The sequence below is a fragment of the Ranitomeya imitator genome, chromosome 1 (genome assembly GCF_032444005.1).
Source record: "Ranitomeya imitator isolate aRanImi1 chromosome 1, aRanImi1.pri, whole genome shotgun sequence".
NCBI classification, from domain to species: domain Eukaryota; kingdom Metazoa; phylum Chordata; class Amphibia; order Anura; family Dendrobatidae; genus Ranitomeya; species Ranitomeya imitator.
In genome coordinates this window covers 187,937,031-187,950,613 of record NC_091282.1, presented here as the reverse complement: position 1 = coordinate 187,950,613, position 13,583 = coordinate 187,937,031, and the positions used below count along the sequence as shown (strand labels likewise).

At 45.9% G+C, this 13,583-nt stretch overlaps 1 protein-coding gene across 2 annotated transcripts in view; it reads left to right on the top strand.

The window, feature by feature from the left end:
- REEP5 (receptor accessory protein 5) overlaps positions 1–11,157 on the top strand; it is a 45,840-nt gene extending 34,683 nt beyond the window's left edge. For both annotated transcript variants that reach the window (XM_069752868.1, XM_069752877.1), the window contains exons 3-5: positions 2,998–3,136; positions 10,411–10,579; positions 10,734–11,157. In XM_069752868.1, coding sequence (XP_069608969.1) covers positions 2,998–3,136; positions 10,411–10,579; positions 10,734–10,783 — 358 coding nt within the window. In that variant the 3' untranslated portion in view covers positions 10,784–11,157. The remainder of the gene's footprint in view (positions 1–2,997; positions 3,137–10,410; positions 10,580–10,733) is intronic.
- Positions 11,158–13,583: the final 2,426 nt, after the last annotated feature.

The following is a 13,583-nucleotide window of genomic DNA, read 5'->3' as shown; positions in this document are numbered from 1 at the left end:
GACCATAAAAGTTTCCAACTGGTGCATACCATGTCTCTTGTCACACGACCCATGGTTCTTTATGGAAAATCACTTGTGTGTACTTGCACATAAGTTGAAGGGGCTATGACCTGTCATTTGGACTGGTCATCAACATCCGATCTTTGGGATTTGGACACCTGGATTCTGCTTTCCAGAAGAAAAAGATGGGGCTGACAGCATTCATTAAGCTGGACGCTCGTTTAAAATTCCAAGGAACCAACTTTGAGGTTCCACAGCATGCAAAAATGCAAACCGCGTCCAATCCAGGTTAGGTTGATGAAATCCAAATACCGTAAGTCAAGTTTCCACCATCCAATAACTCTTCGAACTATTGCAGGTCTTTTTTTTGTGTGTGTTTAAAGCAGCTCTGACCTGTCATTTGGATAGGTCCTCAATCGGACCGTGGACTGGCAGGGTCCTGCTGCGGGATGGACAAATGTAGCCGCTCTTCACTGCAGCTCTTTGGTGGAGGAGACTCCTAAATGACAGGCTCCTTTATATTAACTCAGAATGCCCTACTGGGGTATTTAGTATGGGTTTCTCATACTGTACAACCCCTTTAAATTCTGGTTTTGCATGGTTTCTGGATAGAATGCTAAATTGTGAATGAGAGCTTCAATCACAACGGTCATCTTCTGTATCTGGATGCCTTGTAACACAAGACACGTTGTTGCTCCACACCATACCATAGTCCTCAATTTATTTATTTTTTTATGGCTGGAAGTGTTGTCCCCAGGCAGTGCTGGCTGATAATCTCAATTTCATTAACTGCGGTGACAATTTGTTCTAATAGCCCAAGTGCTGTTTGATCTGTTTGAGGACGCTACACCTCTGTACAGCGCTCAGACGACCGTTTTGATCACATAACTATTAATGTCATCAAATTTACTATCCATTAAAGTTAAAAACCTGACGTTCTGAACCTATGAACGTCACTTAGGATCATCCGTTATGGTTAAATACATAACCACATGAAAGGGTCCCCACGGTGAAGTGCTTATATCAATAGTTGGGGTATTTTCAGTATGTTAGAAATTTCTGTATCTTATATGCTGAATAACTTTTATTTCTGAAAACATTAAAATTGTTTAATGAGAATTTGGACAAAAGGTGTAATAAAAATAGTAGGTTTTAGCATCTAAGCTTTTCTGGTGTTAAAACCTGATATTGCTTGACATCTCGGGGCCCCAGATGGTGACCACAGCGACCGGCAGTGTGGGGAAAAAAATTAGTATTTGGAGCAAAATGTGCTGAAGTGCAGCTAGTTTACAGTCTGACCTTCGGGCAGGAGAACGGGACATTAATTTTGCTGTCCTGTTGTACAGTTTAAGCTTCTGCTCTCCATTTACATACCCGGGGGGCATCTAACTTGCGCATCAGATTTCTTAAATATATATATATATATATATATATATATATATATATATATATATATATATATATATATATATATATATATATATATATATATATATATATATATATATATATACACATAATTGTTGACAAATCACATTTCAATTGCAATGTAATTAGAAGGAATGCAATACCTTAGACAGTAGTGAGTTATACATCTGATCTCCTTTACATCACCATACGGCAGCAGTAAAGAAAAGAATATAAGGGTAAGTTCACACAGGACTTTTTTGCTGCGCATTTTTGCTGCGTTTTTTTATGCTAATTTAGGTGCGTATTTGGAGCGTTTTTTTGTTTTTTTTTTGTGCGTTTTCTTTTTTTCTCTTTTTCCAGGCTAATGTCCTTGGATGTTCAGCAGCAAAAACGCAGCAAATAATGATACCTGCGTTTTTGCTGCGTTTTTTTTTCAACACCCATTCAAGTCAATGGGTGAAAAAAACGCAGCAAAAACGCTGAAAGAAGTGACATGCTCTGTCAAATGCAGCAAAGCACAAAATACTGATCAAACAAAAAACCAATGTGTGTGCATGAGATTTCTGAAATCTCGTAGGCTTTGCTGATACTGTAAAAAGCAGCTGAAAATTAGCATAAAAAACACAGCAAAAAAGTCCTGTGTGAACTTACACTAAATGTTAGCGGGAAGTGTTGCTCTGGATGCTGGACGTTGTGAAAGACTAACAATTGTTGGCTTTTTCACCCTCTGAATTGCTGTTATGTCATACAGCTGACTTAAGGTAACGTCTCTCCCCCAGTGGAGAGGGACATGCATGGCATACCAAGGTGAGGAGACTTATAAGCCATGCATGCTCCTGGAAAATGAAATCTGCAAATTGCCACTTTATAGAGGAAGAGGACTTGAACTGTAGCCCCACCTATTGGAAGTGGAAATCCTACAAGTCACCCTTTGAGCCTTGAAATATGACTTAGGATAAAACTATTCAGGTGCTTTTTCTACTTTTATTCTCTGGAGTTTATGGATATACAGGTGACCTGAAATGGATCATGCGACTTCTCTTGGTCAGTCTGATTAAGAAAAAGCCCTTAAAGTGTGTGTTCTGTCTTTTCCTTGCCACTGCATGGCTCTTGGTTGATTGGCAGTTTGGAGCAGCAGCATTGTTGCATCGGTGGCCTAACCTGTGCCCTTCCATTGCTGCTATGTTGGGTAGTTCTGCAGCACAGGAGGCATGCAGTAGCAATGAATGTGTGGGAAAAGGAGTTAAAGGAGCCATGAAAATGCAGCCCATTCTGCCGGCACTTTGTTATAGGTGTGCCGATCTTCCTATTTCCACTAATGGGGAGCACGCCTTATACCTGAACATATAAAATGCATAAGAAATTCTCTTCTGACATTTAGAGACAAGTCAGATCAGACATCTTCTCTTTTGGTCTTTTTCCAAATGTAACAAAAGCTGCAGAATGGTAACTGGTTGGTGTCATTTCTGGGCACAATAGACGTGTAGTAATCCGGGCACAGTGCAATCTGTTCTTCCCCGCATGTAAGCTGCCAGCATGATCTGTACAAGTGTCTCTCCTGTAACCACAGCTTGTTCTTCCCTCTAGAATCAAAGCCATTGAAAGTCCCAGCAAGGATGATGACACCCAGTGGCTGACGTACTGGGTGGTGTACGGAGTATTCAGCATCATTGAGTTTTTCTCTGATATCTTCCTGTCCTGGTTTCCCTTCTATTACATAATCAAGGTGGGGTAATGTATATTACGCTTTATAACTTCCTTTTTTGTTTCACACAGTAAATGTAATGTATATTTAGATCAGATAGTTAAAGGGAACCTGAAATACGGCTAGTCTGCAGGTTAATAATGTTCTAAAGTTGTTCAGCCACCGTACTGAGAGCCCGGTTGCCAGGGGGAAAAGAACCTTGTTCCTCCCGACAGCCTCTGGCTTTGTCATGAAGGAGCTGTTCAGTCACTGCTCAGTACATAGTAATCGGCAGCTGTAACCATGCCCCGGGACTGACGAACAGCCGCCTCTGTACTGATGCACTGCTGAGCCTGTGTGATCACAGCCATCACGGTGTACTGCCAGTGACTGAAAGCTGCACCTCCGTGACTGAAAGCCAGAGGCTCGGCAGGAATAAAGTTAATTTCCTTCCGGTTGCTGGGCTCTGTGGCAGCCACATGGCTGCAGAACACTGGTAACCTGCAGATTAACCCTATATCTGCAGGTTTATAGCATTTTTTGACATAAGTTACAGGGTCCCCCTTATTGCCTTTATACAAATAAATGCATTGCTTAATCCGAGCTGTACCACCACAGTTTCTTCAGTCTTTTATTTAAGAGATGACTTTAGGACCAGACTTGTTTTGCGCAGTTGAATTTTTTCCATTTTGTAGTCGTGTTTCCAGTTTGGATAAATTGCGTTCTGTTCAGATATCTGATTTTAGAACAGAAGAAAAGTTCTACATGAAGTTACTCAGTAGTGTAGTTTAGTGTGAATGATTGAGTGCATACAGTTTTTTTATGGTTTTATCTGTCACAGCAGAAACCTTTTTCCCTACTGTCTACAGGTGAGACTAGGCCAGGCTCCCCAATAATACCGCCAATTTCCCCTCCGTACGGTATATACATCATTAATGTACTGTCCTTTACATACCACTGACAATGCGCTGAGATGTAGTTAATGTCACTTTATTAAACTCTGGCCTTGCGGCTCCATCAGCCGTATCTTGTGACCACAGACTGCCCCCGCACCCATGGCTTCTGTAAATATGTATGTATTGTAAAGCCGCCCGGCAGCTGGGTGCGTCCTCACGGTTCAGAAACCAGTCTTGGTTTACATCAGTTTCTCGTCATTTACATACCTCACACATTCAGCAGTGAGTCTGCGTTTTTTTTTAAAGGTTTAGTTTTTCTGTAATGTAAAAATCTTGACATGGATGGCTCAGACAGAATGCCTTCCTCCTAGATTGATGAGCTGATTAATCCTTGTCCTGCTCCAACCCCGGCATACAGCTGATTGTGCCAGAGGAAACCGTGAGCCGCCAGGCACTGAGCATTTACATGGCGACCATTCAGTCAAATGACCTTGTACTAAAAGATGGCAAGAGTGGATGAGAACAGGAGCCGCTCCTAAAGTGAAGGATCTGTCCTGGCCCATGTTAGGCAGGACCCCGCTCTGCATTATTATCCTGTGAGCACTAGATAAAAAGGGCCATAAAGCGGAAAAAAGAATACTCAGGAGCTGTGGGAATAAAATAGGAGTTATTGACGTGTGTGTGTGTATCTAGCTATCTATATATTTAATATGTATTTGTGTATGTAGTGCAACATACTTATGGAAGAATAATTAGAGGGTTTTGTCTTGTGTACCCCTGTTTCGGTGGCACATTTGGGTTTTCTGCCATCTTGATTCTTTCTTCACCCCTCTGATATGGTTCCATTTTTATTTAGACTAAATTGCCTATGATACAATCTTATTCTTATCATATTGCTCTTTCTCCTTTCTAACAGCGGCAATTGATAGATCAGTGACATAGTGCTGCTGTCACCTGATGTATACAGTTTTCCTGTATCCTGTGTGATATATAGCCAGCAGAGTCTGGGTGTACCCCATGTGATGTGTATATACAGCAGTATCTCCCTGTATCCTATATGATTCTAGGTGGAGGAGTCTGAGAGCTGCCGGGGGGCAAATTTTATGGGTGATGATTGCATTCTGCATCCGGCCTAAAAATTGGCACATGTACTGGTCCGGTTGTTAGACTTCTGATCACATGAACGAATGTCCTACAATGAAGGGGGGGAGGGGGTGTAGCAATAACCGAGGGGAGAGATTTTTGAATAAGTGCCGTACATATATCTGCTAAGAAATAAAAATGCTGCAGCGCTTCTTTATCTTTTCCAATTTTTTATGTACACTCCTAAATACTCTAGTGGTGCTTTTCGTTAAAGAAAATGTTCCAAAGTGTTCTGCAAATGATAGCGCTCATGCAAAAATCACAACATAATATAATACTCTGCCCTCCCTCAGTCCACTGACTGCTGTTCTCCGCTGCTCCTGTCTGTTCTGGCTGCAGCGGTGATGTCATTTTGGCAGCTAATAATAATAATTTTTACTTATATAGCGCCAACATATTCCGTAGCACTTAACAATTAAGCGAGTTCCTGCTCGCAAGCTTACAGTCTACAAGGAAATGGGGGGACACAATAGGTGAAAAGTGTATATATATATAGTAGTAATGGAGACCGCGCAAAAGGGAGTATAATAGAACAAAGGAAAATATGCGATACTACAGCACTAAATGATATAAAATAGAACTAAAAAGGACCCTTAGTTACTGTGGACTAATATAGTCAACAAACGGCGATCCACAAAGAGGCCCGGACAAAATCACCAAAACCAAAATGAAACCTGAAATATGTATACATATATAGTAACACACAAACCGAGATGGGCTGTGTCACTAAGTATATATGGTAATCGTACCTGTAACTCCTGGGTAACCGCGTATGGGAGCTGTGCCGAGCAAAATGGCTATGTCTGAGACTGGAATGAAAGTGCCCACATGCCAGGTGCAGAGCCGTGCGTGGCGCTGCCAGGAAGAATGACCGGCGCCAATAGTATGGATACGGTGGAAGGTCCGCAGATACCCGAAGCGGTACTGCACTCCGGGGCTGCAGGGAGGCTATGCAGAGCCAGGGAGAACCCCGGCCGGTGGCGTCCCTGGATACAAGCACGAGGAAGATGGCCGACAGAGATCTAAGCGTGTGACGTCACAGCCAGGAAGCTACGAAGCGGCGCTAGGGACAAGGTAGTAATCAACGCGTATCGAAGGAACAGCGTCCTTCTTCGTCAGGGTTACCCGGCCGCAGTCGCTCCCAAGAATATAAGTTAAACCCCTGTCAATCTCCCTGAAAAGGCCCCCCCCACCTATCCAATTTAATGAATAAATGGTCGTGCATACATGCATCCACAGTGTCGCAGTAGCTGCCATATGGGATATTACTTACTGGGAAAAAGTGAGCCAGACAAACAAAATAGCCCAGTTCCCAGTAAGTAATATCCCATATGGCAGCTACTGCGACACTGTGGATGCATGTATGCACGACCATTTATTCATTAAATTGGATAGGTGGGCGGGGCCTTTTCAGGGAGATTGACAGGGGTTTAACTTATATTCTTGGGAGCGACTGCGGCCGGGTAACCCTGACGAAGGAGGACGCTGTTCCTTCGATACGCGTTGGTTACTACCTTGTCCCTATCGCCGCTCCGTAGCTTCCTAGCTGTGACGTCACACGCTTAGATCTGTCGGCCATCTTCCTCGTGCTTGTATCCAGGGACGCCACCGGCCGGGGTTCTCCCTGGCTCTGCATAGCCTCCCTGCAGCCCCGGAGTGCAGTACCGCTTCGGGTATCTGCGGACCTTCCACCGCATCCATACTATTGGTGCCGGTCATTCTTCCTGGCAGCGCCACGCACGGCTCTGCACCTGGCATGTGGGCACTTTCATTCCAGTCTCAGACATAGCCATTTTGCTCGGCACAGCTCCCATACGCGGTTACCCAGGAGTTACAGGTACGATTACCATATATACTTAGTGACACAGCCCATCTCTGTTTGTGTGTTACTATATATGTATACATATTTCAGGTTTCATTTTGGTTTTGGTGATTTTGTCCGGGCCTCTTTGTGGATCGCTGTTTGTTGACTATATTAGTCCACAGTAACTAAGGGTCCTTTTTAGTTCTATTTTATATCATTTAGTGCTGTAGTATCGCATATTTTCCTTTGTTCTATTGTACTCCCTTTTGCGCGGTCTCCATTACTACTATATATTGTTTTCTATCCTTTGTTTACACCAGGAGTGGCGTTTCCCTGGTTTGGAGTCCAGCTGCAAAGGGTTTCTACTTTTAGGTTGAGTTAGCGCTGGTGTGTTTAGTATAATAGGTGAAAAGTGTTTATTTCAGGTCTGGTAATTATAATAAACTAGATGGTGGCCCGATTCTAATGCATCGGGTATTCTAGAATATGTATGTCCAAGTAGTATATTGCACAGCCCACGTAGTATATTGCACAGCCCACGTAGTATATTGCACAGCCCACGTAGTATATTGCACAGCCCACGTAGTATATTGCCCAGCCCACGTAGTATATTGCCCAGCCCACGTAGTATATTGCCCAGCCCACGTAGTATATTGCCCAGCCGCGTAGTATATTGCCCAGCCGCGTAGTATATTGCCCAACGCCACGTAGTATATTGCCCAGCGCCACGTAGTATATTGCCCAGCGCCACGTAGTATATTGCCCAGTCACGTAGTATATTGCCCAGCGCCACGTAGTATATTGCCCAGCGCCACGTAGTATATTGCCCAGACACGTATGTAACAGGTTAAAAAAAGAGTTAAAATAAACATATACTCACCTTCCGAGGGAGCCCTTGTAGTCCTGTCGCCTGTGTGCGGTGCATGCGGCAGCTTCCGGTCCCAGGGTTGGATGAGCGCAGGACCTGTGATGATGTCTCTGTCACATGACCGTGATGTCATAGAACGTCTTTCTCGCATACCAACCCTGGGACCAGAACCTGCCGCTTGCACTGCCAAGGAGAGGACGTGACGGCGGAGGGTGAGAATAACCTTTTTTTTTTATTATTTTTTTTTTTTTTATTATTATTATTATTTATAACATTAGATCTTTTTACTATTGATGCTGCATACGCACCATCAATAGTAAAAAGTTGGTCACACAGGGTTAATAGCTGCGTTAATGGAGTGCGTTACCCCGCGGTCCATTAGCGCCGGCATTAACCCTGTGTGAGGGCTGACTGGAGGGGAGTATGGAGCGGGCACTGACTGCGGGAGGAAGGAGCGGCCATTTTTCCGCCAGACTGTGCTGGTCGCGGCAAAACAGCCACGACCAATCAGCGACTTGGATTTCCATGACAGAAAGAGGCAGCGACCAATGAATATCCGTGACAGAAAGACAGACAGAAAGACAGACGGAAGTGGCCCTTAGACAATTATATAGTAGATAGGGATTTTCATATAAAGCTGCATGATCCGGTCATCAGCCCGTGTGTTTAAGTGCAATAGTCAGGTATCAAGTGCAGTTATCATGTGCATGGAGGGTGTGGAGACAGATGAATAGTAGGGTGCAGATTCAGAATAATATTTGGAAGGAGGGAACAGGGCAAAGTTAGTTTACTGAGTAGTTGATGTGGTAGGCTTTTTTGAAGAGATGGGTTTTCAAAGCGCGTTTGAATAGGTCAGGGCTAGGTATCAGTCTGATCATCTGGGGAATTGCATTCCAGAGAGCTGGCGCAGCACGTGAGAAGTCTTGGAGACGGAGGTGCGAGGCTTGGATTACGGGGGATGTTAGTCTTAGGTAATTTGTAGAACGGAGGGCATGCGTAGGGCGATAAACGGAGATGAGAGAGGAGATATAAGGTGGTGCAGAACTGTGGAGAGCTTTGTGGGTCAGAGAGATGACCCTGTAGGGAATGGTTAGCCAGTGTAATGACTGACACAAGATCTAGTATCTAATCACTGAGCTCAGCAGCTCTCCTGCTATAGACCGGGCACTGAGCTCAGCGGCTCTCCTGCTATAGACCACGCAGTGAGCTCAGCGGCTCTCCTACTATAGACCACGCACTGAGCTCAGCGGCTCTCCTGCTATAGACCGCGCACTGAGGTCAGCGGCTCTCCTACTATAGACCGGGCACTGAGCTCAGCGGCTCTCCTGCTATAGACCGTGCACTGAGCTCAGCGGCTCTCCTGCTATAGACCGCGCACTGAGGTCAGCGGCTCTCCTACTATAGACCACGCACTGAGTTCAGCGGCTCTCCTGCTATAGACCGCGCACTGAGGTCAGCGGCTCTCCTACTATAGACCACGCACTGAGCTCAGCGGCTCTCCTGCTATAGACCGCGCACTGAGGTCAGCGGCTCTCCTACTATAGACCGGGCACTGAGCTCAGTGGCTCTCCTGCTTTAGACCGCGTACTGAGGTCAGTGGCTCTCCTACTATAGACCACGCACTGAGCTCAGCGGCTCTCCTACTATAGACCACGCACTGAGCTCAGCGGCTCTCCTACTATAGACCGGGCACTGAGCTCAGTGGCTCTCCTGCTTTAGACCGCGTACTGAGGTCAGTGGCTCTCCTACTATAGACCACGCACTGAGCTCAGCGGCTCTCCTACTATAGACCGGGCACTGAGCTCAGTGGCTCTCCTGCTTTAGACCGCGTACTGAGGTCAGTGGCTCTCCTACTATAGACCACGCACTGAGCTCAGCGGCTCTCCTGCTATAGACCGCGCACTGAGGTCAGCGGCTCTCCTACTATAGACCGGGCACTGAGCTCAGTGGCTCTCCTGCTTTAGACCGCGTACTGAGGTCAGTGGCTCTCCTACTATAGACCACGCACTGAGCTCAGCGGCTCTCCTACTATAGACCACGCACTGAGCTCAGCGGCTCTCCTACTATAGACCGGGCACTGAGCTCAGAGGCTCTCCTGCTATAGACCGGGCACTGAGCTCAGCGGCTCTCCTGCTATAGACTGCGCACTGAGCTCAGCGGCTCTCCTGCTATAGACTGAGCTCAGTGGCTCTCCTGCTATAGACTGCGCACTGAGCTCAGCGGCTCTCCTGCTATAGACCGGGCACTGAGCTCAGCGGCTCTCCTGCTGTAGACAACAAGACACATGTTTTTTTATAGCTTGCTCACGGGGTTGGGGGGATGTAAGGCGGACATGATGGCTATTTTTCCTTTAGATGTTTTTGTGTATTCAGCGGTTGTCTCACATAGCCAGAATGGGTAATGTAATTTCTGGTTCCTGGCGATTGCTTAGAGCACTGTCATTGCCATACAGCACATGGGGTGCATATCACCACATTACAAGGGACGCAGAAGTTCCCTGTGGGTATGATGCATCACAAGGATCAGCATGATATACCCACTACAATGAGTATAGACAGCGCCAGTCTGGCTTCAGTACATCATATTTTCCTATTCTTTATTGCAGTGTGCATTCCTCTTGTGGTGTATGGCTCCCAGCCCATCCAATGGTGCTGAGCTCCTGTACAAGAAAATTATTCGCCCCTTCTTCCTGAAACATGAGGGACAGATGGACCGCCTGGTGAAGGACATTAAAGACAAGGCTTCAGAGACTGCAGACACCATTGGCAAAGAAGGTAATTTGTTTGTGCAGCATGGTGTGAATTGAGCCTTACTGATGTAGACAGTCTTGTGCCCCTTACACCATTGCATTACAAACTCTTACTCTTATATGGCAGAAATGTCTTGCTTTACAAAATCTACAGTATTAACTTTTTTTTTTTATTCTAGCTAAACGGGCCACAGTGAATTTGCTGGGTGATGAGAAGAAGAGCACCTAATCCCAGAGATATGGATGGATTCAGTCCCTTCTAAACACCTCGGTGTTATTCGAGGACCGTGGTCTCCTTTGTACTTCTCCTTTGCCCAGGGGTCTGGGACACATGGCTGACCACACATGGGATGTTCTGTGTTCCAGACCTCGCTGAGGCTGAGGAGCATTAATATTGTTGCCTTGAAAACCTGTTTTTTTGATATGAAGACAAGAATATGTTGACTTTGCTGTACTATTTTGCTGTTGTATGTAGAGGAGGTCGGCGTTTTTATTTGTCATAGAGTGTCCAAAGCTTCAGAAATAAATCAGTGAGGGGAAGGCTTTTAATGTATTGTATTGTCCCGCATTGAATGGACCTGAATAAACAGTCACCATACTGAACACCCCTTATCTAATGTTTGTATTTGTTCTTCCCGTCATCATGAGTCTTATCCTAGATTATTTCTAGTGGCTGATCATTATTCATAAGGCCCGTTCAGATGTGCAGATCGAAGGCTTAGGCCGGGATCACACATGTGAGAAATACGTCCGAGTCTCGCTTGTTAATACCCGGCATTGTCACCATCACTCAGGAGCAGAGCGTGTGGCTGCATGTCTTGTTATGCGCCACACGCTCTGCTCCTGAGTGGCGGCGGCAATGCCGAGTATTAACATGCGAGACTCAGCCGTATTTCTTGCATGTGTGATCCCGCCTTACTCTTCAGCCGCAGAGCCATTCTAAAGCATACGTCATAGTAGTATTGGATGCCTACATATTACACCTACAAGAGCCTTCAATTCTACATCTATAAATATTAACATGGAGTCAAACAGGTTGTCCCTTTTGCATCTATATCATTTTCCAATCCTCTACAAAAGTTTTCTAGTGTGTCTGTTGGAAAAAAACATTTGTAATGTCCAGCATTGATGTTGTATGAGACGACCTGGCTCGCAGTCTCCATTCTAGCTTATCCCAGAAGTGTATGATGGGATTAACATTCATGGCTAAGTGCGGCCAGTTAAGCTCTTCCACACCAAACATGCCCAACCATGTCTTTACAGAGCTTGCTTTGTGCACTGAGCTACAATCATGGGAACAGAAAATGGTCTTATGCAATCCGTTCCCACAGAGTAAGGGTACCGTCACACTGAAACGACGCTGCAGCGATACGACAACGATGTCGATCACTGCAGCGTCGCTGGAGAGCTGTCACACAGACAGCTCTCCAGCGACCAACGATCCCGAGGTCCCCGGTAACCAAGGTAAACATCGGGTTACTAAGCGCAGGGCCGCGCTTAGTAACCCGAGGTTTACCCTGGTTACCAGCGTAAACGTTAAAAAAATAAACACTACATACTTACCTTCAGCTGTCTGTCCTCCGGCGCTCTGCTTTCCTCTGCACTGTCAGCGCCGGTCAGCCGGAAAGCAGAGCGGTGACGTCACCGCTCTGCTTTCCGGCTGGCCGGCGCTGACACAGGATGCAGGAGGAGTGCAGAGAAGCAGAGCGCCGGGGACAGACAGCTGAAGGTAAGTATGTAGTGTTTATTTTTTTAACGTTTACGCTGGTAACCAGGGTAAACATCGGGTTACTAAGCGCGGCCTTGCGCTTAGTAACCCGATGTTTACCCTGGTTACCAGTGAAGACATTGCTGGATCGGCGTCACACACGCCGATTCAGCGATGTCAGTGGGAGATCCAGCGACGAAATAAAGTTTCAGACTATCTGCTACGACGTACGATTCTCAGCGGGGTCCCTGATCGCAGTAGCGTGTCAGACACAGCGAGATCGTAACGATATCGCTGGAACGTCACGGATCGTGCCGTCCTAGCGATCAAAGTGCCACTGTATGACGGTACCCTAAGGCTGCCGTCACACTAGCAGTATTTGGTCAGTATTTTACATCAGTATTTGTAAGCCAAAACCAGGAGTGGAACAAATAAAGGAAAAGTATAATAGAAACATATGCACCACTTCTGCATTTATCACCCACTCCTGGTTTTGGCTTACAAATACTGACGTAAAATACTGACCAAATACTGCTAGTGTGACGGCAGCCTAAGACGCAGTCAATTAACCAACATTCTATGCCGAAGCATTAAGATTTCCATGAATTGGAATGAAGGTGCCTAGGCTGAACCTTAAAAGAACCAAACCCATAACACCCCTCATTCACTAATCAGATAAGTCAGACTCGTCCATCAGACTGCCAGATGGAAAGCGTGATTAGTCACCCGACAGTATACATTTTCACTACTCCAGAGTTCACAGGCGCCATGTTTTACTCCACTCCATCCCACGTTTGATATTTTTGATATAAGGCGTGTATGAGTCTGCTTGATTATGGAAACCACGTCATGAAACTGTTTTTGTGCTGATAATGCTGGAGGAGGCTTGGAACTCTGCAATTAGGCTAGCTTCACACTAGCGTTTGGCTGGGCTGCGGATGGCAGCCTTCTTCCTCCGTGAAGCCCCGCCCACTGCCGTGCCTCTTCCTTCAGCTCCACCTACGTCTGCATGCGTTCTGCGTACCCTATCTTTATCATTGGGTACGCAGGCAATGTGGATGTATGTGGATGCCTCCGCATGCGTTGTTTCGAAGCTATGCCGACCGCAAAAAAATCCTAACATGTTTTGTTTCATGCAAGTCAGCGCAGCGTCAAGACGCATGTGGAGGCATCCGCATACATCCGCATGGCCTGCGTACCCAATGTTAAAGAATAGGATACACACAACGCATGCAGATGTAGGCGGAGCTGAAGGAAGAAGTACGGCAGTGGGCGGGGCTTCACTAAGGAAGAAGGCTGCCATCCGCAGCCCTGCCGAACC